Source organism: Neoarius graeffei, chromosome 10 (assembly GCF_027579695.1).
Source record: "Neoarius graeffei isolate fNeoGra1 chromosome 10, fNeoGra1.pri, whole genome shotgun sequence".
Lineage (NCBI taxonomy): Eukaryota > Metazoa > Chordata > Actinopteri > Siluriformes > Ariidae > Neoarius > Neoarius graeffei.
The window spans coordinates 143,048-170,545 of record NC_083578.1 but is presented as its reverse complement, the minus strand read 5'-3'; the positions used below and the strand labels follow the sequence as shown (position 1 = coordinate 170,545).

General features: G+C 43.8%; 1 protein-coding gene across 1 annotated transcript in view; it reads left to right on the top strand.

Annotated features, from left to right (window-relative positions):
• LOC132892676 (uncharacterized) overlaps positions 1 to 27,498 on the top strand; it is a 126,291-nt gene that overhangs the window by 86,061 nt on the left and 12,732 nt on the right. The window contains exons 8-11 of the mRNA XM_060930989.1: positions 9,053 to 9,135; positions 10,242 to 10,275; positions 11,933 to 12,002; positions 12,131 to 12,308. Coding sequence (XP_060786972.1) covers positions 9,053 to 9,135; positions 10,242 to 10,275; positions 11,933 to 12,002; positions 12,131 to 12,308 — 365 coding nt within the window. The remainder of the gene's footprint in view (positions 1 to 9,052; positions 9,136 to 10,241; positions 10,276 to 11,932; positions 12,003 to 12,130; positions 12,309 to 27,498) is intronic.

The following is a 27,498-nucleotide window of genomic DNA, read 5'->3' as shown; positions in this document are numbered from 1 at the left end:
AGATTGAGGTGGTAAAGGGCTTCCTAGCAGGTAGTATTGGGAGAGTGAGGACCACCCACTTGATGGCCAGACCCCTCACACCCCTTGCCTGTTTCGTCATGGTGGTGAATGCACTGGTTTGTTGATCTCTCAGTCGTGGAAGTTCTTACCTCCACTCTCCCACCTCTCCATCTCCTCCTTTGAATTTCTTTCCATTTCAGTCTCTTCTCCTGTTAACCTTTTTGTCATTGTTGTTTATCACCCTCCTGGCTCTGTGGGATGTTTCTTTGATGAACTGGACATCCTACTCTGCTCCTTCCCAGAAGATGACACCCCACTGATGCTCCTGGGAGACTTCAGCCTTAACCTCAAAGCCTCCCACTCTGCTGCCTTCCTTCCCCTAATGCACTTCTTTGATCTCTCCCTGCTGCACTCTCTTCCAACCCATAAAGTTGGCAACCTTCTCGACCTGGTCTTCCTCCGAAACTGCTCTGCCTCAGATCCCACAGTTACCCCTCTCCATCTGTCTGACTACCACTTCATTTCATTCTTCCTCCCTCTTCCTCTCCAATCATCATCCCCCCTCCTACCCCCACTGTTACAGTCTGTTGTAACCTCTGCTCCCTCTCTCCTGCCTCTCTTGCCTCCGCTGTTACTACCTCCCACCTCCACTCGAATCCTTTGCCAGTCTCCCCACTGAATCTATTGCATCTTCCCTGCTCTCCTCTCTCTCCTCATCACTGTACACCCAGTCTCTTGGCCCAGTTATCTCTGCCCATGGTCTGTCCTACCACTGCTATGCTGATGACACCCAACTGTTTCTCTCTCTTTCTCCTTCTGACACACAGATCTCTGCTTGCCTGCATGACATCCAGAGCTGGATGGACACCCATCACCTGAAGCTCAGGCAAGACAGAGGTAATCTACATTTCTGCTCCATCCTCTCCACTCCTGGACATTGTCATCTCCATGGGGGACATCTCTAGGTCTCCTTCACCCAGTGCGAAGAACCTAGGGGTTGTGTTTGACAACAAACTCTCCTCCTCAGCGAACATCGCTGCAGTGATGCGGATCCTCCTCTACAACATCTGAAGGATCCACCCTTATCTTACCACCTACTCTACTCAGCTCCTGGTCCAGGCGCTGATCATCTCCTGCTTGGACTAATGCAACCCGTCTCCTTGCTGGCCTTCCAGCTTCTGCCGTCAGACCCCTGCAGCTCATCCAGAATGATGCTGCTCACCTGATCTACAACCTCCATCATTCTTCCCATGTCACCCCTCTGCTTGCCGACCTGCACTGGCTACCTCTTGCAGCTCGTGTCAAGTTTAAGACATTGGTGCTAGCTTACCAGGCTCTCAAGGGGTTAGGGCCAGCATACCTCCAGAGTCTGATCCACCCCTACACACCAGTCAGATCCCTATGCTCCACTACTACTGGTTGCCTGGCCCCTCCTCCTCTCCACTCCTGCCCAGCCTGTTTAAGACTACTGTCTGTCCTGGTTTCCCATTGGTGGAATGACCTTCCCATTGAGGTCAGAACTGCCAACTCCCTGACTGCCTTCAAATGCAGACTGAAGACTCACATCTTTAGGCTGCACCTCTCCCCTTCTTCCCTGCCCATTGTGTAACTGCGTTTCAGTCTTGACCAACCCAGGCTGTGTATGGTCTAGCTTGGGGTTAGCTGTTTTTGAGTTCTTTATTTAGCTATACTTTATATGGTTGACTTGTTTCCTTGGGTGGTTGAGTATTGATATTTTAACAGCATATTACACTAGGTATTGCTGTCACTTGTTCAGTTGGCACTAGAAATTTTTGTCAAGAAGTTCAGCACTTTTTGTACCTGACTTTTGCGCTCATTGTACATTGCTCTGGATAAGAGCAGCTGCTAAATGCCATGTAATGTAATGCTGGATTTACCAGCTGGCATTCATGACAAGCTGCACACTACCTGTGGACATCGGCACGAATCCCTGGCCAATAGAAATAAGCCGTGAGCCAATTTAGTGTTTTGTACTGCCCCAAGTGCCCAGCCATAGGATTATGATGAACTGCATGGAAATAAAAGTTCCCTCTTCTTTAGTCTGAGTGTCTTGCATTACACAATATAGCCTATCCTTAATAATGAAAAAATACGGAATGGAAAGTGCAATGTTAGACTTGAGTTTCTGGCCATCAATCACTTTTTCACTTCGTCAAAAGCGTGCCTCAAAGACATGTCACACATCTGTTCCGATGGGAAATCCCCTGAAGGATTGCCAGAGAGTGAGGAGGGGTGGGGCCCTCTGTATCATCATGACACGGAGCTGACACAGACGGCCCTGGGACCACCTCCCCAGCCAACATTGCGGTGAGATTACCCTGTGACATGCTAATTCAGGACTCATCCACTACTAGCTGTTTTATTAATGTTTTAAATCCTGGCCAATCTGTCCCCAGAATAAGTGGATGGGTGAGGCTTGGACTAACCGCTGCCTCCTCATTATGCTTTTCTCCCCAGAAATGAATAGTGACGGGCATTAGTGGATATTTGTGAACATCCCCATGTACACGCCTCACCTTCACTAGTCATGCATTTCCCAGTCCCCTGCATTGAATAAGGCTTTGATGTATGGAGGTCTGATGTGTACCCACTTGAATACTTGCAGAGACTCGGTACATTCCTGCTCAATCGGGGGAAGTCCGCAGTGTGTCAGGAACGCGAATCAGAATTCCCGCCCCTTTGCGGAAATGCTGATCTCGGGAAATCCCAGCCTTTCTGCGGTGGTGGCAGACCTGCCTGGACTTTCTCCTGATTTTGGTGGGCACAGACAGGTTCACCTGGAGACAGAGAGAGGAGGTTAGCAATGGGAGGAGGAATGGGTGAGGAGACACGAAGACAGGCACGAGTGCGGGGAGTAGGTACTGGCCCCTGTCTTCGCAGGGCTGGGGTAGGAGAGGGGCGAAAAGAGTGAGAGAAGCTGCAGGAACACCTGCTCCCAGAAACGCTATCAGGTGGTCCTCTGCCAGTCCCAGTGTCACTCAATCAATGATGGCCTTGACGTCATGCTTACCTGCCAGCAGCCACTGTCGACAGGCATCCTGGAGCTGTTGCGCGAACGCAAACGGGCATCTGACTTCCCTGTATGCCAGTGCATGGAAGCACTGGCGATGTTCTCCCGGGCTGCAGCTGAACTGCTGCAGTATAGCCCACTTTAGGTCAGGGTACTCCAGCATGCTAGTGGCCAGGAGCTGCCGAGCCGCAAGCTGGGCTTCCCCCGACAAGAGTGGCAGTAGACGGAGCCACTCACTGTGAGGTTGGCCACGAGCTTGCCTCCATGACACGCTCGAACAGCTCAAGGATGGCTTCTGGGTCATCCTGTGGCCCCATCTTGAACAGCTGGACGGACATGCTGGCTGCAGGAATGACCGCTGGAGCACCCGCTGACTGGACCAAGCTCCAGATCACCTGCCAGTCCTCTACCTGGGCCTCAAACAGAGCCCGGAAGCGTTGCCCCATTTGATGAATAGCGCAACGAGTGTTTGGTGCTGGCACTGGAGGTCATTGGCAAATGTCTGGAGGAGCTCACAGACTGGTTTGGATTCCATGGCGGTGTTTTATTCCTCACTCCCACGTTTTGGCACCAGTGTAGCATGTGTTGGGAAACTTGGCTTTTTCCTCTCTCTTGTTACTGGCCATCTGAAAGACACACAGAGACGCACGTTAATAGACAACCAGTAATTAGACATGGGTGTAATTCGTGACATGTTACCTGCTGGTTCAACCTGACTCCTCGCTGTTCATAGCCGACGCTCGACCACACCCTTGCTGCCACACTGACAAAAGTCCAAAAAAAAAAGATTTTCAGTAGTTTTACTGACCAACTTAATTTTATTTTGTAAATATAAATAAGCATTAAAACAAAACAGCATTTTTGTTTTGACATAAAATGAAATTCAAAAAGTTTAGAATAACTTAGGAAATTGTTACATTATTTGGCTTGCAATCTTCTTGTAAACACTGACAAAAGATTTAGTGTGGCTGTCTCATGCCATTCAAATTCTCAGAGAAAACGTCTGAAAGGTGCCACCAGGTGTTCTCACAACCTCTTCAAGTGACCACATGCACTATAATTCAAGAAGTCTTTGTTACCTCAACTCAGCAGGAAGCTTTCTTGAACTCCTAGGACATGTGTACATGTATGTTTTACTATCTAGAGAACAATCAACATAAAAATGAAAGTTAATGCTGTATGTCTTAAATATATCTCCCAGTGGGACATGTACAGTTAGGTCCATATATATATTTGGACACTGACACAAATTTTTTTTTTTTTTAACCTGTTTACTGAAACATATTCAAGTTATAGTTATATAATGGACATAAAGTCCAGACTTTCAGCTTTCATTTGAGGGTATCCACATTAAAATTGGATGAAGGGTTTAGGAGTTTCAGCTCCTTAACATGTGCCACCCTGTTTTTAAAGGGACCAAAAGTAATTGGACAATTGACTCAAAGGCTATTTCATTGTCAGGTGTGGGCAATTCCTTCGTTATGTCATTCTCAATTAAGCAGATAAAAGGCCTGGAGTTGATTTGAGGCGTGGTGCTTGCATTTGGAAGATTTTGCTGTGAAGAAAACATGCAGTCAAAGGAGCTCTCCATGCAGGTGAAACAAGCCATCCTTAAGCTGCGAAAACAGAAAAAAACCCATCTGAGAAATTGCTACAATATTAGGAGTGGCAAAATCTACAGTTTGGTACATCCTGAGAAAGAAAGAAAGAAAGAAAGAAAGCACTGGTGAACTCATCAATGCAAAAACACCTGGACTCCCACAGAAGACAACAGTGGTGGATGATCGCAGAATAATTTCCATGGTGAAGAGAAACCCCTTCACAACAGCCAACCAAGTGAACAACACTCTCCAGGAGGTAGGCGTATCAATATCCAAATCTACCATAAAGAGAAGACTGTATGAAAGTAAATACAGAGGGTTCACTGCGCAGTGCAAGCCACTCATAAGCCTCAAGAATAAAAAGGCTAGATTGGACTTTGCTAAAAAAGCATCTAAAAAAGCCAGCACAGTTCTGGAAGAACATTCTTTGGACAGATGAAACCAAGATCAACCTCTACCAGAATGATGGCAAGAAAAAAGTATGGCGAAGGCGTGGTACAGCTCATGATCCAAAGCATACCACATCATCTGTAAAACACGGTGGAGGCAGTGTGATGGCTTGGGCATGCATGGCTGCCAGTGGCACTGGGTCACTAGTGTTTATTGATGATGTGACACAGGACAGAAGCAGCCGGATGAATTCTGAGGTATTCAGAGACATACTGTGTGCTCAAATCCAGCCAAATGCAGCCAAACTGATTGGTCGGCGTTTCATAATACAGATGGACAATGACCCAAAACATAAAGCCAAAGCACCCCAGGAGTTTATTAAAGCAAAGAAATGGAATATTCTTGAATGGCCAAGTCAGTCACCTGATCTCAACCCAATTGAGCAGCATTTCACGTGTTAAAGACTAAACTTCAGACAGAAAGGCCCACAAACAAACAACTGAAAACCGCTGCAGTAAAGGCCTGGCAGAGCATTAAAAAGGAGGAAACGCAGCGTCTGGTGATGTCCATGAGTTCAAGACTTCAGGCAGTCATTGCCAACAAAGGGTTTTCAACCAAGTATTAGAAATGAACATTTTATTTGCAATCATTTAATTTGTCCAATTACTTTTGCGCCCCTGAAATGAAGGGATTGTGTTTAAAAAATGCTTTAGTTCCTCACATTTTTATGCAGTCATTTTGTTCAACCCACTGAATTAAAGCTGAAAGTCTGAACTTCAACTGCATCTGAATTGTTTTGTTCAAAATGCATTGTGGTAATGTACAGAACCAAAATTAGAAAAATGTTGTCTCTGTCCAAATATTTATGGACCTAGCTGTACATATAAGAGACCCAAGACAGAGCCTTATCTCATCTCATCTCATCTCATCTCATCTCATTATCTCTAGCCGCTTTATCCTTCTACAGGGTCGCAGGCAAGCTGGAGCCCATCCCAGCTGACTACGGGCGAAAGGCGGGGTACACCCTGGACAAGTCGCCAGGTCATCACAGGGCTGACACATAGACACAGACAACCATTCACACTCACATTCACACCTACGCTCAATTTAGAGTCACCAGTTAACCTAACCTGCATGTCTTTGGACTGTGGGGGAAACCGGAGCACCCGGAGGAAACCCACGCGGACACGGGGAGAACATGCAAACTCCGCACAGAAAGGCCCTCGCCGGCCATGGGGCTCGAACCCAGGACCTTCTTGCTGTGAGGCGACAGCGCTAACCACTACACCACCGTGCCGCCCAGAGCCTTATCACATTCCATAATTTACTTGTTTTAAATCAGAAAATTCTCCATTTACACTTTAACTAGTGGCATTTTCACAAGTAATATCTAAACCATGCAGGGTCCTAAAGTCAGGGCTGGATTAAAATGGTAAGATTACACAAGCCAACTTTAGCACTAGCCATTGCTCACTCATACTTTATCTCATCTCATCTCATCTCATTATCTCTAGCCGCTTTATCCTGTTCTACAGGGTCGCAGGCAAGCTGGAGCCTATCCCAGCTGACTACGGGCGAAAGGCGGGGTACACCCTGGACAAGTCGCCAGGTCATCACAGGGCTGACACATAGACACAGACAACCATTCACACTCACATTCACACCTACGGTCAATTTAGAGTCACCAGTTAACCTAACCTGCATGTCTTTGGACTGTGGGGGAAACCGGAGCACCCGGAGGAAACCCACGCGGACACGGGGAGAACATGCAAACTCCACACAGAAAGGCCCTCGCCGGCCACGGGGCTCGAACCCAGACCTTCTTGCTGTGAGGCGACAGCGCTAACCACTACACCACTGTGCCGCCCCACTCATACTTTATGTAAACACGTTATATTTTCATCAATTGTAAACTGTGTGACAAAAGGCTAACGTTTTATTCTGTTGCATACAATGACTGTATTTCTAAAACCACGCAGACAAAATACATGTTTTAAACAATTATTTTCACCATCAATTTGAGTAATTTGGAGTAGTGATATGTTTATCATTTATTATCTTGTTCTAGTAGTTAAACAGGTATATCCCCTTCGGACATAATGTGTACAATTGTACACATTAAGTTCCATAGCGTTTTTCCTTGTGTCCGAAGGGGATATTGAGAGTTGATAACCAAGTTAAATTCCTGCAAGTGTACTTGGCCAGTAAAGCATGGTGCCGAGCAGTCTATTCCCATACGCATATCTAAATCTTTTTTGTCTCCTTTAATCTTCTCATGAGAATGAGGATTGCTTCTTGTTATTATTATTAATAAATCAGTGGCAGTGATGTACAAAAACCTGAGCAATGTGCAGAAACAGTATTAGAAAAGTACAAACAAAAGCACGTCTGAACAGAGTGTAACTTTAGAAATATAGATATAGGACTACTATTCACAATTTGCCAGCTGAAAACATTTCATTATCCCCATAGTTTGTATTACAGACGTATTAAGCTTAGTGTGGTAGTAGGGATGTACAGTGTCTGTTAGAACTTCATTTATTTTCCTTCCACTTTTCAATTGAATTGAAACACCCCACTATTGCTTCATCTGAAGTTCCGTGCACACATTTTGCTGCTCCTGATACCCAGTGCTACATCAGTAGGTGGTGGTAAAGTGTCCAGTCACTGCCAACAAACCTGGATATGCACTTCCTGAAGCTAAAATAAGAAACCACAATATAGATCTAGTAAGTGAATTCTATCAGCACATAGGAAGCAGGTACCTAGGTTATGTCTAGAACTTTACTGATGGCTCAGAAGACCCAGTTTTAAACACCACAGGATCAGCAATATTTGTCCCCAGGTATAAAACTGAGAGAGTGAATTGAATGACAGATTATCATAATGACTATTCAGTTGTGCTTTATGCAACTATTATGGCCAATATAAATAAAATATTGATATGCAGTGACTCTGTCTCTGCTCTCCAAAGTGTCCATTTTGGTACTTTCACTAATAACCAAGATCTGGTATATGAACTACTGAAGACTTGCACATAAATTATAAGATAGGACTCTGCTATCAGCATCATGTGGTCCCCAGCCCACATGGACATTGTGGGCAATGAAAGGGCTGACCTGTCAGTTAAACACACTACTAAAAAAAGAAGACTGGATGCTAAAATCAAGCTAACTAAATCAGAAGGGAAGGGAGTTAGAATGGCAACAATACTGGAATAGTCAATCAAAGGGCAGACATTTTCAATACAAGATAAAGTCAGGGTCCTAAAATGTAGAGCATCAAGTAGGAAAGAAGAGGTTATAATGTCTGGAAAAGAACAGAACACAGTCACCTAAATAGTACCTTGCACATGTTGGAGAAATACTTACCTGTGATGTGTGACTTTTGCTAAAGCCCCCATCACACTTATTCAGAATTAGCAGGAATCAAGCAAAACCAGCCGGAATGAAAATGTTTTCAAAATTCGTGCCACATTCGGGCGGGAATTTCAAACTGACCAACATTCTTACAGCTTTGTAAGAATGCCGTTTGAATTCTTAGAATGTGCTTCGAACCCACCTCGAATGATTCTTGCACATTCCAGGTGTATTAGCTTTCGAATGCAGTTCAAATGTAGTTGGAACACAGTAGGAATACCTAGAATGCTGTTAGAATGCAGTAGGAATATTAAGAATGCACTTCGAATGCCGTACGAGTGCAGTTCGATTGCTGCCTGAATACCACCCGAAGTCGGGTTGGAAGGTGCCTCGAATGCTGTACGAATTCAGCTCAAATGCAGTCAGAACACTCCCGGAATAGCCACCGAATATGTTTTGAACGTCTAAGAATTCAAAGAGAATGCAGCTCGAATGCTTAGAATGTACTTCGAATGTGCTTAGAATGTAACATGAATGTCCCGAGTGTACCAAGAATGCCACCAGAATGGTCCCCGATAGGGTATAAAACACTGCCGAATCTAGCATTTTCATCAGTCTCAGCCCACACACCATAGAGTATGGACCCCCTGGACCATGTTGCTTTGCTCCAGATTGCTGTCCTCCAGCAAGACCTGCTTGAAAGAGATATGGAGGAGGCTAGGAGAAGAAACATTAGGAGAAGAAAACCCAGAAGGTATCAGACCCGACCATGGCCGCGGCCAGTGGTGGAGTTCTTGACCTTGGCTCCCTTCTTCCTTGGCGGCATGACGTGAGAAACTTGGGAAACTTTTTAAAACAATGGATAAAAGGTTGATGTTGAGCAGGCGACTCCTCAATGCAGACTGAAGTTCCAGCGGCAGCTAGCTGCGTTTTTATGCAATTCGGTGGTGTTCTGAATCACGTCCGGGCTCATTCGAGGGCCAATCGGGATGTTCCGACTGCATTCGAGATGTATTCGAGTGGCAATCGAAATATTCAGATGGCATTCGAAGTGCATTCCAGCTGAACTATTTTAATATCGAAATAAATTCCGGCAGCAATCGAGATGCACTCGAGGTGCATTCCGGCTCATTCAAGGCACATTCGGGACATTCTGGCAGGATTTGAAGTGGCTTGCCATTTCGATTTTTCCCTCGAATGCGATCAGAATGTTTCAAATGCCGTAAGAATACTTAGAATGCGATTAAAATACACTTCGAATGCCGTTCGATATTTCTCCTCTTCTAATGCACCTCGGATGTTTTGAGCATGAGCAAAACATTCGGGCCAGCCACAAGAATGGGCCCGAATGTTTGGAATGCAGTCAGAATTTTTAGAATGCACTTTGAATATCCTGGAATATACGAAGAATTTTCATTCCGACGGCATTCCGGCTCATTCCGCCTCTAGTGTGACTACCCTGTAAAGGCCGGAAACTGTAACTCGTGTCCCATGTGAATGCAAGAAGTATGAAGGTGAATGCGGGGCTGTTAGGATTTAGCTTGGGAAGCATAATGACCAGCGCTGAAGGACTTCAAGGTCGCTGACTTATTTAAATTTCTATCCGGAAGAATCTAAGATCCATCGGGTATATCTGACCAGCAGATGGCAGTAATGCAACTTTTTAAGGATGCCAGCTGCTTTTGTTTCCACAAAGAAGAAGGGGACGCACCCAGCTGCTAGAAAATACCGAAGAAGAAAAACACTGCACAGTGTTCTCAGCTTTAGCAGATCGAGCTAATAACCACTTTAAATAAGTTCTGACAGAATTTTGTAGTTCGATGGATTTAAAAATAAAATGTTATTGTGTCTATTTATGAGGATTTAAAACCTCTTTCTGCTTTAAAACCCTGAGGTACGTTAAACCGAGGCTGTGTGGCCGAATCCCAAATGGATCTCCACTTCACTGTTTAGTGCACTACATTCAAAATGAGATAGAGTCGTGCATACCCTTTGTTGTGGGCTATTTATCATAAGGAGAGATTTGTAATTCTGCCCTAGCGAGATGTTTGAAGTATTTAAATAATCTTTGTTTTGCTTAAATATTTTTAAATGCAATATTTTAAAAATAGGGTCCGTCGTGAGAAATGATTAGCTGGACTAGATGAGGCAAACCTAATGGTGTATATTTCAATGCGTTTAATGTTTGCAAACTTAAACCTTCCACCTACTGGAGGAGTAATCCCTTTTTTTAATTTCTAAAACATTTTTACAGATAATGTCGGTTTAGGTTTCCCTGCATGGAGAGAGTTTTTAGAATCGCATTAAAGTAATGATTTTGAGCAGAAAGTTGTGGAACACCAGCGCAGTGTTTTGTCTGTGTTTAATTGTCCAGCTCTTAATGAGTTTAATCAGACACACTGATGCAGTGAAGAGTTTAGTGTGCAGATCTGATCTGTTTGTCTAGCTGTCATTATTGTTTTTGTTTTTTTTTGGAAGGGGGGGCAGAGAGGGAGCAACCTCCAGTGCTGTGTGGTTGTTTGTACTTTTATAGAGATGACCTTTGAAATGAACCACTTTATTGTATTGAATGAAAAAAATGTGAAATACCTTTATTAGGAAATGCTGTATTTGCAGGTCAGGCTAGAGGGCCACATAATTTTTTTTAAAAATAATTATTTTGAAATCTCGTTGAAGCCACGGTGAATGAGGCACCACAATAGAGGCTGCATTCGAAACAGGTCGCTGTTTCCTCGCATCTGTAAGAGACAAGTGTCTCATAAGGCAGGACTTTTGTCTGATGGCATCTTCTCAGGACGTTCTTTTGGAACGTCCTTTTAGGACAGCATTTACGGTAATGTGTGATTGAAGCACGACGTGAAACTAACCAAAGAGTTAGCTAGTTGGTTAACAGTAGTCTCACAAATCATATCAGATTTATTGGGTTACAGTCACTGGGTTATAAGAGAGTACAATGTTTGTCCCAGTAACTTTTCAAAATTTGAAGTGAATTTTTTTTTTTTAATATACATAATGTGTGTGTGTGTGTATAATATATTTGTACACTAAATCACTTTTCTGTGAAGTTTGATGTGCCTTTTTTTTCTGTTACCTGAGGGAGCTGCTACACAGGTTTATGGGTAATAGGCAGCATTGAGGATGCGTCGATGTTGCCTTCAACTGGAGACAGTCTGAAAGCATCTCAGAAGACAGGAAATGAGAGTTTGGTCAGTTTCGAACTGCCCTTGATGCCTCTATTTTAAACAACTCCTGAGACAACGGTTTCCCTGTTTTGAACACACCCAGAGTGTCCTGTTCTCGTGCTGTTTATTTTTAAATAATCTTATTTTGTTCTAGGTCACTCTTTTCGTCCAGCTAATCAAGATAAACAATTTGTATAAATTTTGCAAACTAACCTAGCAGATAAACACAGTCTGTTTTTTTCCAATGTTTTGTTTCTTGACCTTTTAAGAGTAAAATGAGTTACTGTTGATTTTAAAGGTTGATGAGCAGCTTTAAATAGTCCTCATTTCTTTTCATTTTCATCATTATTATTATTATTATCTGGTTAGAGCTGTTATGAGTTCAGCAGGAGACAGACAGCACTTCTCCAGGAAGTCTTGGGCTCCTGATCCCTTACAGGTAAAACTTTGGTTTTTTTTGTAACACAAATCAATACTATGTTTTCAGATTAACAAACCTGATAAACAGATTTATAAACAATGTTGCTATTTCTTGCTGTGTAACTGTTATTGTTGTATGCTCTTTAGTTGTGTGAGAACATGAAAACAGAGGCTTCAGATGGAGAGACAGCTGAAACGTTGAAAGTCTGTGTGAAGAAAGAGGAGACAGTGGAGCTGAACATCAACAACCGTTTAGACAGCATCAACAACCCACCTGCAGTTCTCTCCATTAAAGGAGAAGATCCTGACAATAAAGACTACCTCTGTAAGACATCAGGCCACTCTGGCCTTCAGTAACACTCTTGAGTATTCTACCCTACACACAATCCAGTGCACTAAAAGTACAGTAGTGGGTCATTTGGGATGTAGCCTCTGTCTCAGGTTATTTAGTCACAAAATTGTGACTAAATGGAATTGAAATTTAATTTTTTAACTTGGTGTAGTGTGAACAGTTTGTTTATAGAGAGTCTAATATGGTAGCTGGGAGTGAGAGAAACTAAATACTGTACTTTTTTATAAAAAATTTAAGTACATTTCAGATATTATAAACAGATGATGACAATCTAAGCAAAATAGTGTGGAATAACACACAATGGGTCATGCGGTTATATAAAAAGTCTATACCAGGGTGATTTATTTTCATAAAGCAACATGACCCAAAGTGTCGTCTTCCCCTTATACAACAGTGGTTTGCCTACAATTACAATTTTTAAGAAAAGAATGAATGACATATTGCATATTTTATTTGTTTATAGTTATATTTAATGTAATGGAATGTCCATGTTCCTGTTCTCATTTACATTATAGCTATAAACAGTTGCTCTGTTCTGTGTTCTCTCTTGAAGTCAATGACACACAAAATGCAGCTTATGGAACTGAGAAAGCAGGGAAAAAAAAGCCCACAAACTCTTCTGTCCTGAAGACTCTTCAATCTTGCAAAACTTACTGACTGTTGCCTTGGACTCCTTCCACAAATGTTAAATCAATGTTTCCGAATGTCTTCACCACCACTTTTTTTCCCCCACCTATTTTCCTCCCAGTGTGGTCAACTGCTAGTATCCACCTACTAGCCAGGTCTCTAATCATTTGGGTGAAGGCTAACACATGCTTCTTCCAAGACATGTGAAGTCAGCCAGCCTTATCTTTTCCAAATGCTGCATCACAAGACAGCAAAGCACCCTCCGAGGAAAGCGCTATCTGCTCTCTTTCACACATGCATTACATCACAGATGACCATGGCTGGCTATAATTAATTTGAGACAGAGTGTATGCCTCTCTATATGGCCCTGTATTGGGATGTTCACCAAACACACATGGGTGTGATGATCAGGTGTCCAAATATTTGTATCTGTATATATGGATTTAGGGGCGTCACAATGGTACAGATTCACAGCCTCACAACTCTGAGGTTCGGGATTTGATCCTGAGCTCGGGTTACTGTCTGTGTGGAGTTTTGCAAGTGCTCCCAGTGTCCACATGGGTTTCTACTGAGTCCACTGGTTTCTTTCAGAAATAGGAAAATTGATTATGCTTAAATTTCCATTACGTATGAATGAGTGTGTGAATGTATGGGTACATGATGCCCTGCAGTGGACAGGCGTGAGTGTATTTGAGTTTGCTCCTGAAGTGGGAGTGGCCTAAACCATTTTTAAATTAAATATGAATCCTATAAATATGCCACTGGAAAGATGCCTAGATCTAGAAATGCCAGAAATATCAGCAAGCTCAAATAGAGATGCATTTGACTTATTATTATTATTTTAATTCTGCATGCACAGTTATTTTTGTTTGTACGTGCCTGTGATTTCTTAGCAAATTTAGTTGGGTCTATTTCCCAAAATATAAACAAACTATCAGCCTAATTTAAACCAAGTGTGAGCATGACCAGGCAGTTACTAAGGCTGCTGTAAATACATTACTCAGTGCTACACTTTCATGTTAATGTACATGGTTTTGTTTGTCCCACAAGCTAAATATCTGACCACTTTTTTCTGCCTACATGGAAGTAAAAATTCATACTCGTGTCCTGGGAGAGCTTGGTCCTGATGGATGCCACTAGTTTCAACCAAATGCTTCATGAACCTTTTGGGCAGGCTTTCTTGGGCTAATTTTTATACATTAATGTACAGTCAGGTCCATCAGTATTTGGACAGTGACTCAAATTTTGCCATTTTGATTCTGCACACCACCACAGTGGATTTGAAATGACGCATTCAACAGTGATTGAAGTGTAGTATTTTGGCTTTATTTCGAGACATTTTAAAAATATTGCATTAACCATTTAGGAATTACAACCATATTTTACTTAGTTCCTTCATTTTCACGGGCTCGGAAGTAATTGGACAGTTGACTGAAAAGCAGTTTCATAGGCAATTATGGGCTTGTTTCATTATTTATGACAGCTCGAGGAGATAAAAGGTCTGGAGTTGATTCTAAGTGTTGAATTTGTGTTCGGAATCTGTTCATCGGAACTCTCGATATGCGGTCCAAAGAGGTGTCACTGCAAATGAAGAAGGCCATCATTAGTCAAATTTATTTTTATAGCAGTTTTAACAATAGACATTGTCTCAAAGCAGTTTTACAGAAAATTAAAGACTTTAAACATGAGCTAATTTTATACCCCTAAACTATCCCCAATGAGCAAGCATGTGGTGAAGGTGGCAAGGAAAAACTCCCTCAGATAACATGAGGAAGAAACCTTGAGAGGAACCAGACTCATCCATCCTCACTTGGGTGATAACAGACAACGTGCTTATAAATAACTTGCTTCTATAATAGTGTCCTGGAAAGTCACAAAGTATAACTGTGAAACCAGGAAATTCATTAGCGTTTTACCATGAAGTACGTCTGTGAAGATTCTCAATCATCCAGGTCATAGTAAACTGTGGGTGGTAGAAAAGTGCAACTGGACTTGCTTGAAGATTCTTCAAAACGTTTCACCTCTCATCCGAAAGGCTTCCTCAGTTCTGTCTGACTAATAGGGAGTATCAGATATTTATCCTCTCATGGATCAGAATCAGAATTCTGATGACAAGCTCATCTAAGGTGTCGTTGAGGCAGCATGTTGGTGTGGGTCACTGGAGGCTGGGTGTGAACGGCGAGTCATTAGGGTGATCAAAGGATTGCCCATTAGGGTGATCAATGGAAAGCTGACTCTCTCTGTCTTCCTGTGAGTCACCGAAAACAGCTGGGTCCTGGCATGCACCCAGCCGTCTGGGAAGAGTGCCCAAGACCGCATTGTAGATGGTTGATAAATGATGTCTTAGACCCCCATCTCTGTTCAGCGATGGCCATTCCAGGTTGACAAAAATGGCTTCTTTAACTCCTCGCTCATATCGAAGGATTGCCCATTAGGGTGATCAATGGAAAGCTGACTCTCTCTGTCCTCCTGTGAGTCACCGAAAACAGCTGGGTCCTGACATGCACCCAGCCGTCTGGGAAGAGTGCCCAAGGCTACATTTACATTAGACCGTATCTGTCTCGTTTTCTTCGCGGATGCACTGTCCGTTTACATTAAACCCCCTGGAAAAGCCAGGAAACGGGAATCCGCCAGCATCCACGTATTCAATCCAGATCGTGTCAGCTCTGGTGCTGTGTAAACATTCAGAATACGCTGTGCTGAGCTCTAGCTGGCGTCTCATTGGACAACGTCACTGTGACATCCACCTTCCTGATTCACTGGCGTTGGTCATGTGACGCGACTGCTGAAAAACGGCGCGGACTTCCGCCTTGTATCACCTTTCATTAAAGAGTATAAAAGTATGAAAATACTGCAAATACTGATGCAAATACTGCCCATTGTGTAGTTATGATTGTCTTTAGGCTTGCCATCCTTCCACTTGCAAGTAGTAAGTGATATGCGCTGGGATCACACACACAGCGGCTCAGTCCCGAATCGTGGCTTGTGCACTTCACTCGCGCGCTCTGTGAGCTGCGCAGGGCCGGAGTGCGCACCCTCCAGAGGGCACTCGCTGTTCAGGGCGGAGTGATTTGGAGCGCAGGATGCCTGCGGAGCCGAGCGTATCCGTGTATTAGGCTTGCCATCCTTCTACTTGCAAGTGGTGAGCCTTGCGCGGCTTGCCATCCTTCTACTTGCAAGTGGTGAGCCTTGCGCATGCCCTAAATGCACTGGGATCATGTTACGCGCCGTCTGAAATGCACTGGGATCATGTTACGCGCCATCTAAAGTCATGTGATTAGCGTATCCGTGTATTGGCGTTGCTGTGTGCACGGCTAACGGTTTTAGTGTAAACGCGAATCGTTTTAAGAATGTTAATCTGATGATCCGCTGATTCGACGTAATGTAAACGTAGCCTAAGACTGCATTGTAGATGGTTGATAAATGATGTCTTAGACCCCCACCTCTGTTCAGTAATGGCCATTCCAGGTTGACAAAAATGGCTTCTTTAACTCCTGGCTCATACCAACGATCATCTCTGGCTAAAATGCATACGTTGCAATCCTGAAATGAGTGTACTTTGTTGTTAAGATGAATGTAGACAGCCGAGTCCTGGCCTGAGGCGCTGGCTCTCCTGTGTTGAGCCAAGCGCCGGTATAGCGGTTGTTTGTTTCCCCAATATACGAGTCCGTGCATTCCTCACTGCACTGAATTGCATACACTACGTTGTCCTGTTTGTGTCTGGGTATTCTGTCCTTAGGGTGGACCAGTTTCTGCTTCAGGGTGTTACTGGGTCTGAAATGTACCGGAATGTTGTGTTTGGAGAAGATCCTCCTGAGTTTCTCAGATAGACCAGAAATGTAGGGAATGACAATGTTCTTGCGTTTGTTCCTGTTATCATCCTTGTCCGTTATGTTCCTTTTTATGCTCTTTAGGAAAGCCCAGTTGGGATAACCGCAATTCTGAAGTGCTTTCTTGATATGATTCTGCTCCTTCTCTTTTCCCTCTATCGTTGTAGGAATGTTCTGAGCCCTGTGTTGCAAGGTCCTAATGACCCCCAATTTATTTTCCAGTGGGTGGTGAGAGTCGAAAAGTAGGTACTGGTCTGTGTGTGTGGGTTTCCTGTAGACCTCGATACTAAGGCTTCTGTCTTGTCTAATGTGTACATCACAATCCAAGAAGGCTAGATTATTCCCACTGACGTCCTCCCGAGTGAAGTTGATGTTGCTATCCACTGCATTGATGTGTTTCGGGAAAGCTTCCACCTCATGGATTTTGATTTTAACCCAGGTATCGTCCACATATCTAAATCAATGGCTGGGAGCAACTCCTGCAAAAGTGGTCAAAGCTATATGTTCCACTTCCTCCATGTATAAATTGGCCACAATAGAGGACACCGGTGAGCCCATGGCGCATCCATGCTTCTGTCTGTAGAAACTTTAATTAAACTGGAAATAAGTGGTAGTCAGGCAGAGGTCAAGCAGGGTGCAAATCTGATCCGTGGTGAGGTTCGTTCTATCCAGTAAGGAGCTATCCTGAAGGAGTCGTTTTCTTACAGATTCGACTGCTTCTGTGGTGGGAATGCAGGTGAACAGAGAAGTGACATCGCAGGAAACCATGGTTTCATCTGAATCTAGTTTGAGGTCTGCAACTTTAGTAGCAAAATCTTGGGAATTTTTGACATATGGTGTATTCCCAACCAGAGGAGGCAAGATGGTGGCTAGGTGTTTGGCAATGTTATATGTGACCAAGTTTATACTGCTGATAATAGGTCTGAGTGGAGCTCCTTCTTTGTGAATCTTGGGGAGTCTGTATATGAGAGGCACGGCTTCCCCAGGGTACAATCTGTAGTAAAGAGATCGGTTGATGGTTTGGTCCTTTTCTAGTTGTTGCAGACAGCTAACAACTTTCCTTTTGTAACCACTTGTGGGGTCCCTCCTCAATGTTTCATAAGTGGTTGTATCACTGAGGAGACTGGTCATCCTGGAGTGGTAGTCCGCTGTGTTTAGCACCACTGTGCATCTCCCTTTGTCAGCGGGAAGGATGGTGATGTTCCGGTCTCTTTGAAGCATTGTAAGAGCCCTCCTTTCTTGGCTGGTGAGGTTGGAGGGGGGTGCTTTCGCACTGGATAGAGCAGCTGATATCTTCAGTCTAAGTTGTCCTGACTCTGTGTTGGTCAGGTTGTTGTTCCTGATGGCTGTGGCTGTGATGAGTTCTATTACCGGTATCCGCTCAGGTGAAACTGCAAAGTTAAGACCCTTGGATAAGACATCTCTCTCTGGTTGGGTGAGTACCCTGTCGGATAAGTTCTTCACCCATTTCTCTTCTATGTCTGATTGTGTAGCCTGGTCAGATTTCTTCCTCCAAGTCAGCCCTTCTGTCTTGCCGGAGGAGGTGGTTTTAGACAGCAATTTTTGAAATTTGCGCGTCTGTCGTTCCTTACCTTTGGTGTGTTGTGAAAACTGTGCCTTCTCAGCGAAATCAGAGACTCGTTCCAAAACTTCACTGGGAAGAAGGGCTGTCAACTCCTCAAACCTCAGTTTAGTCTTGTTCTGGAGAGCAATGTTGTGTTTGTAGATGATCTTGTAGGAGGATCTTCTCCAAACACAACATTCCGGTACATTTCAGACCCAGTAACACCCTGAAGCAGAAACTGGTCCACCCTAAGGACAGAATACCCAGACACAAACAGGACAACGTAGTGTATGCAATTCAGTGCAGTGAGGAATGCACGGACTCGTATATTGGGGAAACAAAACAACCGCTATACAGGCGCTTGGCTCAACACAGGAGAGCCAGCTCCTCAGGCCAGGACTCAGCTGTCTACATTCATCTTAACAACAAAGGACACTCATTTCAGGATTGTAACGTACGCATTTTAGCCAGAGAGGATCATTGGTATGAGCGAGGAGTTAAAGAAGCCATTTTTGTCAACCTGGAACGGCCATCACTGAACAGAGGTGGGGGTCTAAGACATCATTTATCAACCATCTACAATGCGGTCTTGGGCACTCTTCCCAGACGGCTGGGTGCACGCCAGGACCCAGCTGTTTTCGGTGACTCACAGGAGGACAGAGAGTGTCAGCTTTCCATTGATCACCCTAATGGGCAATCCTTTGATCATCCTAATGACTCGCCGTTCACACCCAGCCTCCAGTGACCCACACCAACATGCTGCCTCAACGACACCTTAGATGAGCTTGTCATCAGAATTCTGATTCTGATCTATGAGAGGATAAATATCTGATACTCCCTATTAGTCAGACAGAACTGAGAAAGCCTTTCGGATGAGAGGTGAAACGTTTTGAAGAATCTTCAAGCAAGTCCAGTTGCCCTTTTCTACCACCCACAGTTTACCATGAAGTCTGTTCTGTTGAAGTTATAAACTGTCCATTGATGGAAACTTGAATACAAAACTGTTCATGACAACTGCAGTCCTAAAGTTAGCAAGTTAACTGTAGTTCTCACCCATAAAAACATTACTGTAAGTGTGCAGAGCCACCTTCCAAGTGCAACTTTCGGCTGTCGATATGGGGCCGTCCTCCACAGGAGCAATGTGATGAGACTCCAGCCAGACATAGGGCATCAGGATGGATCAGGCAGGTCGGAGGAGCAGAAGAGGTCAGCATCTCGGTTTCAGGATTGATATGTAATTCAGTCATCAAGGAACAACCTCTTGCGATGCCTGGCTGGCTCGTCATGGGAACGTCCACTTCCATTTTACGTACTGATGTCCTGGCCCTAATCTACAGTGCTGCAGAATATGCTGCACCAGCATGGTGTCAGAGCACTCGGGAATGAAAGTTTGACATCTTCCTCAATAATGCTGTGAGAACCATGACTGACTGGCTGCCTGCGTCCCACCTCAACCAAATTCCTGCCCATGCTCTCAGGCATTGTGTCCCCAATCCTTTGTAGGGAAAAAACACCTCTACAAGCTGGTGATTAAGGCTATGGAGGACAACAAACATCCTCTACACAAGTTCACCCAGGATGCCTAACGTCTTAGCTGCCAATGCCTGTGCTCCTGTCGCCCTTTCTCCCGCCATGCATTGTCGCTGAGTGGCTCCAGTTTCAGCACTCTTGACCAATGGAGGACTGGCTGGTAGCAGACCCCCCCCCCCCCCCCCCCCGACCCATCCAACTCAACATCACCCCAGATGTAAACCCACCACCAGGAATGGATTTGCCTCTCAGAACGTGGGTCACACTTAAAGGTGGGGTATGAGATTTTGAAATAACGGTTCCCGCAAGCCATATTTTGAAAAGAAACACGCCCGCCCTCGCCATGCTCCAACCCCCCACGTCTCCACCCCTATAAACGTGGCAGCACTGTGACTGCAAAATCAGAAAAGTCACTCGTTTTTAACTCACTCTCTAGTGACCTCATTTTGTACACTACAGACAAAAAAAATTACGTCAGTGTGTTCAGGAGAGCCTTGTGGCGCTCACTGTGAAAGAATTTTGTGAATATCTCCTTCCGTTTTCGTGTAAATCCCCGTTGTTTGGAGGGAGCGCACTGAGAAAATCCTGTGCTTTTTGTGTGACACTCTGCTCGCAGCGCGCGGGTTGGGGGAGGGGCTGCTCGCTCTCTCTCTCTCTCTCTCTCTCACACACACACACACACACATATACACACACACACACAGAAGGGACGGGCTGCTCGCAGGCTTCAGTCTGATTGACGTGCCAGTATCCAATCATTTTGAGGTGGTACCTTGATATGATTGGATGGCATTTTTCCTTTATTTTACACTGTAGACTGGATTAAAATATTTCGGTTTTGAGTCAAACCTTCTATTGTACTGCTTGCAACATGGGTGTGAGGAGCTTTTCAAGCAATATGGTAAAAAATACTCCTGAAAAAAAATCTCATACCCCACCTTTAACTGCACACAGGGGTTAGCCGGTTCAGTACGAACATGTGCTGCTAGGGGCTGTGTCCATCCGTAGCATGTACATGTGGCAACCCAGAGCATACTATGCACGCGTGTCCCATTCCTCCCCTCTCCCCCTGAGAATGCACACTTTAACCTGATAAACCCCAATCAGGAGACAATTTGGCTGCAGCAGCTGCACAACGTTGCGTGATGTCAAGTTTATTTGTATAGCGCTTTTAACAGTAAACATTGTTGCAAAGCAGTTTTACAGAATTTGAATGACTTAAAATACGAGCTAATTTTATCCCTAATCTATCCCCAATAAGCAAGCCTGTGGCGACGGTGGCCAGGAAAAACTCCCTCAGACGACACGAGGAAGAAACCTCAAGAGGAACCGGACTCAAAAGGGAACCCGTCCTCATTTGGGCAACAACAGACAACATGGCTATAGCATTAACAGTCCTAACATAAAGTCAGCCTCGTTGATGCTATAACCCCCCCCCCCCACACACACACACACACACCACCACCACCACCGACGGAAACCCAAGCGCAAAACCATTCACGACAACCGCAGCCCTAAAGTTAGCAGGTCAACTGCAAGAGTCCAGAGTGTTCTCCAGGCGCGACCCCCAACTGTCTACATGGGACCGCCCTCCATAGGAGCGATGCAATGAGACTCCAACCAGACACAGGGCACCAGGATGGATCAGGCAGGTCTGAGGAGCAGAAGAGGTTCAGCATCTCGATCCCAGGACCAACATGTAACTCAGAGGGACAGATTGGGGGGGGGAGAGGAAAAAACCCACAGGTTGTTAGGTATGCCCAATGTCACCTGAATAAGTAAGAACAGCATACATATTGCACTGAGTACAAGCAGGGACTCCGGCAACTAACTATGACAGCATAACTAAAAAGGGAGAGCCAGAAGGTAACACAGGCATGAGGGAGCCCCAGGACATAAAGCAGCAGCCACTACACCATCAGAAAACTCGAGTGAGCAAGCGAGTGGGAGACTGACAGCATCCATACATCCCAGTTTACCAAGACATTCTGTCTGAGGACCCTCCAGATCTACACCTTTACTTCATAAACACCATTAACAAAAGGCTTGACTAAACAGATGTTTTCAGCCTAGACTTAAACACTGAGACTGTGTCTGATTCCCGAACACTACTTGGAAGGCTGTTCCATAACTGTGGGGCTCTGTAAGAAAAGGCTCTGCCCCCTGATGTAGCCTTCACTATACGAGGTACCAGCAGATAGCCTGCAGCTTTTGATCTAAGTAGGCGTGGCGGGTCCTAGAGGACCAGAAGTTCACTCAGGTACTGTGGTGCGGGACCATTCAGTGCTTTAAAGGTCAATAGTAGTATTTTATAATGAATACGAAATTTGATTGGGAGCCAATACAGTGTGGATAAGATAGGGGTGATGGGGTCATATTTTCTAGTTCTAATAAGGACTCTTGCTGCTGCATTTTGAACTAACTGGAGCTTGTTTATGCACTTATTGGAACATCCAGACAGTAAGTCATTACAATAATCCAACCTGGAGGTAATGAAAGCCTGAACTAGTTTTTCCGCATCATGTAGTGACATTAAATTTCTTATCTTAGTGATATTTCTGAGATGAAAGAAAGCTATCTGGGTAATGTTATCAAGGTGAGTTTTGAATGAAAGACTTGGGTCAATAATCAATCCGTGGTCTTTTACTGCTGCACGTGAAGAAACAGAAAGGCCATCCAGAGTTACTGTGGAATCAGAAAACTTACTTCTAGCTGCATGTGGTCCTAGTACAAGTACTTCAGTCTTGTCAGAGTTAAGCAGAAGGAAGTTAATAAGCATCCAGTGTCAAATGCCCTTTACACATTCCTCAGTTCTATTAAGTTGGTGTGTCTCATCACGTTTTGCAGAAACATACAACTGTGTGTCATCAGCATAACAGTGGTAACTAATACAATGTTTATGAATAATATCACCCAGAGGGAACATGTATAAAGAAAAAAGCAGTGGACCCAAGACAGAACCTTGTGGAACACCAAACTTTACCTCAGTATGTCTAGAAATATCACCATTTACATCAACATACTGATAGCGATCAGTTAAATAAGACCTGAGCCAGGAGAGGGCCATTCCCTTAACTCCCACAACATTTTCTAGTCTATCCAGAAGAATGGAATGATCAATGGTATCAAATGCTGCACTAAGGTCAAGCAACACAAGCAGCGAGACACAGCCCTGATCAGACGCCAACAGTAGGTCGTTTACTACTTTAACCAGAGCTGTCTCTGTGCTATGATGAGGTCTAAATCCTGACTGATACATTTCATGGATGTTATTCCTATGTAAATATGAGCATAACTGCTGTGCCACAGCTTTTTCAAGGATCTTGGAGATAAAGGGGAGGTTTGATATTGGCCGATTAATTGGACAGTTGACAGGGATCAAGGTCAGGTTCTTTAATCAGGGGTTTGATAACTGCTAGTTTAAAGGATTTGGGTACATAGCCAATCATAAGAGAAGAATTTATTATTTTTAGAAGCGCTTCAATTACTTCAGGTGTTATCTGTTTGAAAAGACATGAAGGTAAGGGATCTAGTACACAAGTTGAGACTTTTGATGCCGAGATTAACGAAAGTAATTCAGTTTCTCTTAGGGGAGTAAAACATTCTAATTGCTGATCTGATAGTTATATTGTTAACGACAGGGTCCCTTACGTTGTCTGACCTTAAATTAGTAGTTTGAATTTTTTGTTGGATATTCTCAATTTTGTCATTAAAAAAAAATTCATGAAGTCGTTGCTACTACATACTGCAGGTGTGCATGTGTCTATAATGGACTTATTCCTGGTTAATTTTGCTACAGTATTAAATAGGAATCTAGGATTATTTTTGTTATCTTCTATTAGGGAGGAGAGATATGTTGATCTAACAGCACTAAGAGCTTTTCTATACTTCAGGAAGCTCTCCTTCCACGCTAATTTGAACACTACCAATTTTGTTTGATGCCATTTAAGTTCCAATTTTCGAGTGGTCTGTTTTAAAGCGTGAGTGTCATCATTATACCAGGGTGCTAATTTTTTGTCTCTGACCATTTTCCTTTTAAGAGGAGCTACATTATCTAAAGTATGGTGGAACGTTGACTCTAAGCATTCAGTTGCCTGATCAAGTTCTGCAGGGGCTGACAGTGACCCACTCAAAGTTGTTAACTCTGGGAGATCATTTATAAAGCTCTGTGCATTAGTTGACGTGAATGTATGTTTAATACAGTAGCGTGGTGAGGTGCATATATTATTACTCAGACATACTTTTGAATGAGATGAGATAATGATCTGAGAACTTCAGACTGTGGAAGTGTGACTATATTTTCTATGTTTAACCCGAATGTTAGTATTAGATTGAGGGTGTGACCACCATTATGGGTCGGTCCTATGACACTCTGATTAATTCCTACTGAATCTAAAATGGACACGCATGCTGTTTTCAAAGGGTCTTCTGGGTTATCGAAGTGAATATTAAAATCTCCAACAACTAAAGCTTTGTCTAAGGAAATAACTAGATCTGAGGAGAAATCTTCAAATTCAGAAAGAAACTCAGAATATGGCCCCCGGGGCCTGTAAATACAACCCCGATTCCAAAAAAGTTGGGACAAAGTACAAATTGTAAATAAAAACGGAATGCAATGATGTGGAAGTTTCAAAATTCCATATTTTATTCAGAATAGAACATTGACATCTCAAATGTTTAAACTGAGAAAATGTATCATTTAAAGAGAAAAATTAGGTGATTTTTAAATTTCATGACAACACATCTCAAAGTTGGGACAAGGCCATGTTTACCACTGTGAGACATCCCCTTTTCTCTTTACAACAGTCTGTAAACGTCTGGAGACTGAGGAGACAAGTTGCTCAAGTTTAGGGATAGGAATGTTAACCCATTCTTGTCTAATGTAGGATTCTAGTTGCTCAACTGTCTTGGGTCTTTTTTGTCGTATCTTCCGTTTTATGATGCGCCAAATGTTTTCTATGGGTGAAGGATCTGGACTGCAGGCTGGCCAGTTCAGTACCCGGACCCTTCTTCTATGCAGCCATGATGCTGTAATTGATGCAGTATGTGGTTTGGCATTGTCATGTTTGAAAATGCAAGGGCTTCCCTGAAAGACACGTCATCTGGACGGGAGCATATGTTACTCTAGAACCTGGATATACCTTTCAGCATTGATGGTGTCTTTCCAGATGTGTAAGCTGCCCATGCCACACGCACTAATGCAACCCCATACCATCAGAGATGCAGGCTTCTGAACTGAGTGCTGATAACAACTTGGGTCGTCCTTCTCCTCTTTAGTCCGAATGACACGGCGTCCCTGATTTCCATAAAGAACTTCAAATTTTGATTCGTCTGACCACAGAACAGTTTTCCACTTTGCCACAGTCCATTTTAAATGAGCCTTGGCCCAGAGAAGATGTCTGTGCTTCTGGATCATGTTTAGATACGGCTTCTTCTTTGAACTATAGAGTTTTGGATGGCAACGGCGGATGGCACGGTGAATTGTGTTCACAGATACTGTTTTCTGGAAATTTTCCTGAGCCCATTTTGTGATTTCCAATACAGAAGCATGCCTGTATGTGATGCAGTGCCGTCTAAGGGCCCGAAGATCACGGGCACCCAGTATGGTTTTCTGGCCTTGACCCTTACGCACAGAGATTCTTCCAGATTCTGTGAATCTTTTGATGAGATTATGCACTGTAGATGATGATGATATGTTCAAACTCTTTGCAATTTTACACTGTCGAACTTCTTTCTGATATTGCTCCACTATTTGTCGGCACAGAATTAGGGGGATTGGTGATCCTCTTCCCATCTTTACTTCTGAGAGCCGCTGCCACTCCAAGATGCTCTTTTTATACCCAGTCATGTTAATGACCTCTTGCCAGTTGACCTAATGAGCTGCAATTTAGTCCTCCAGCTGTTCCTTTTTTGTACCTTTAACTTTTCCAGCCTCTTATTGCCCCTGTCCCAACTTTTTTGAGATGTGTTGTCATGAAATTTTAAATGAGCCAATATTTGGCATGAAATTTCAAAATGTCTCACTTTCGACATTTGATATGTTGTCTGTGTTCTATTGTGAATACAATATCAGTTTTTGAGACTTGTAAATTATTGCATTCCGTTTTTATTTACAATTTGTACTTTGTCCCAACTTTTTTGGAATCGGGGTTGTAATAAGCAATGGAATTAACTGGGTAGACCTATTTTTCGAGGCTACATACATTGAGTATGAAGAACTTCAAATGTATTAAATTTATAACCAGGTTTTTGTGTTATACCTAGATAATCATTATAAATAACTCCAACGCCGCCTCCTCTGCCAGGTAGACGAGGCTGGTGTATATAACTGTATCCAGGGGGACTCGCTTCATTTAATGCTATATATTCATTTGGCTTAATCCATGTTTCAGTTAAACAAAGTACATTAAACTCCTGATCAGTAATGAGTTCATTAACCATTAGCGCTTTAGATGTAAGAGATCTAATATTTAATAGCCCCACCTTTAGATCAAAGGTGCTGGCAGCAGCTGTACAGTCAGTATGATCTAATTTTATATTGATTAGGTTACGGAACAAACTCTCTCTGAATATTTCTACCTTTTTGTTGAGCTCGGGGAACAGACACAGTCTCGATGTAGTGGACCCTGAGTGACGACTCTGTACAGCTAGCAGACAGTTGGTTTAGCCTGTTTGTGTGCTCCCTGGCCTTGGCTCTGGATTGTCAGAAATTAACTAGGCCTGTTCTGAGACTATGACCTATGCTGCAGGAAATGAGAGCAACACCTTCCCGAGTGGGATGGATACCGTCCCGCCCTAACAGGCCAGCAGTGCCCTCAAAATTAGCCCAATTATCTATAAAGCCCACACTGTTTTCAGAGCACCACCTGGACAACCAGCAGTTCAGTGACCATAACCTGCTGTAAGCTACATCACCATGCTGCATTGGGATGGGGCCAGAGCATACTATGATGTCTCATTCAGAAGAAGTGCTGAAGGGAGTGGCAACCTAATAATGCTCTCTGCTGTCCTCACTATTCTCTGCAGGCACTTGCAATCAGACATGTTGCAGTAAGGCTTTCTTGGTTAGGGTGGTGGTGTTGGTCCAAGTAAGGTCCTCAGTTATTTGTGCACTAAGGAATTTGGTACTCTTTACAATCGCTATAGTGGATCTGTAGATGCTGAGTGGGGTGTAATCAGGACAGATCTTTCTGAAGTCAATAATTATCTCTTTAGTCTTGTTGAGGGATTAGATTGTTGTCTTTACACCAGATGGACAACTGTTCCACCTCCTCTCTGTGTGCTGATTTGTCATCCCTGCTTGTCATTCATGTCATCAACAAACTTGATATGGCTGGAGCTGTGTGTGTCATGAGTTAGCAGGGTGAAGAGCAGGGTTAGGGTTAGGACTGAGCACACAGCCCTGTGGTGCTCCAGTACTCAGTATGATGGAGTTGGAAGTGTTGCAGCCAGTCCATACTGACTGAGGCCTCTGTCAGGAAATCCAAGATCTTGCTGCAGTGACTAAACTTTGTGTGCTGTGACTAACCTTTCAAAGCACCACACGAAGATGGGAGTGAAGGCAATGGGGCGGTAGTCGGTCAGGCACATCAGTGATGACTTTTTTGGCACT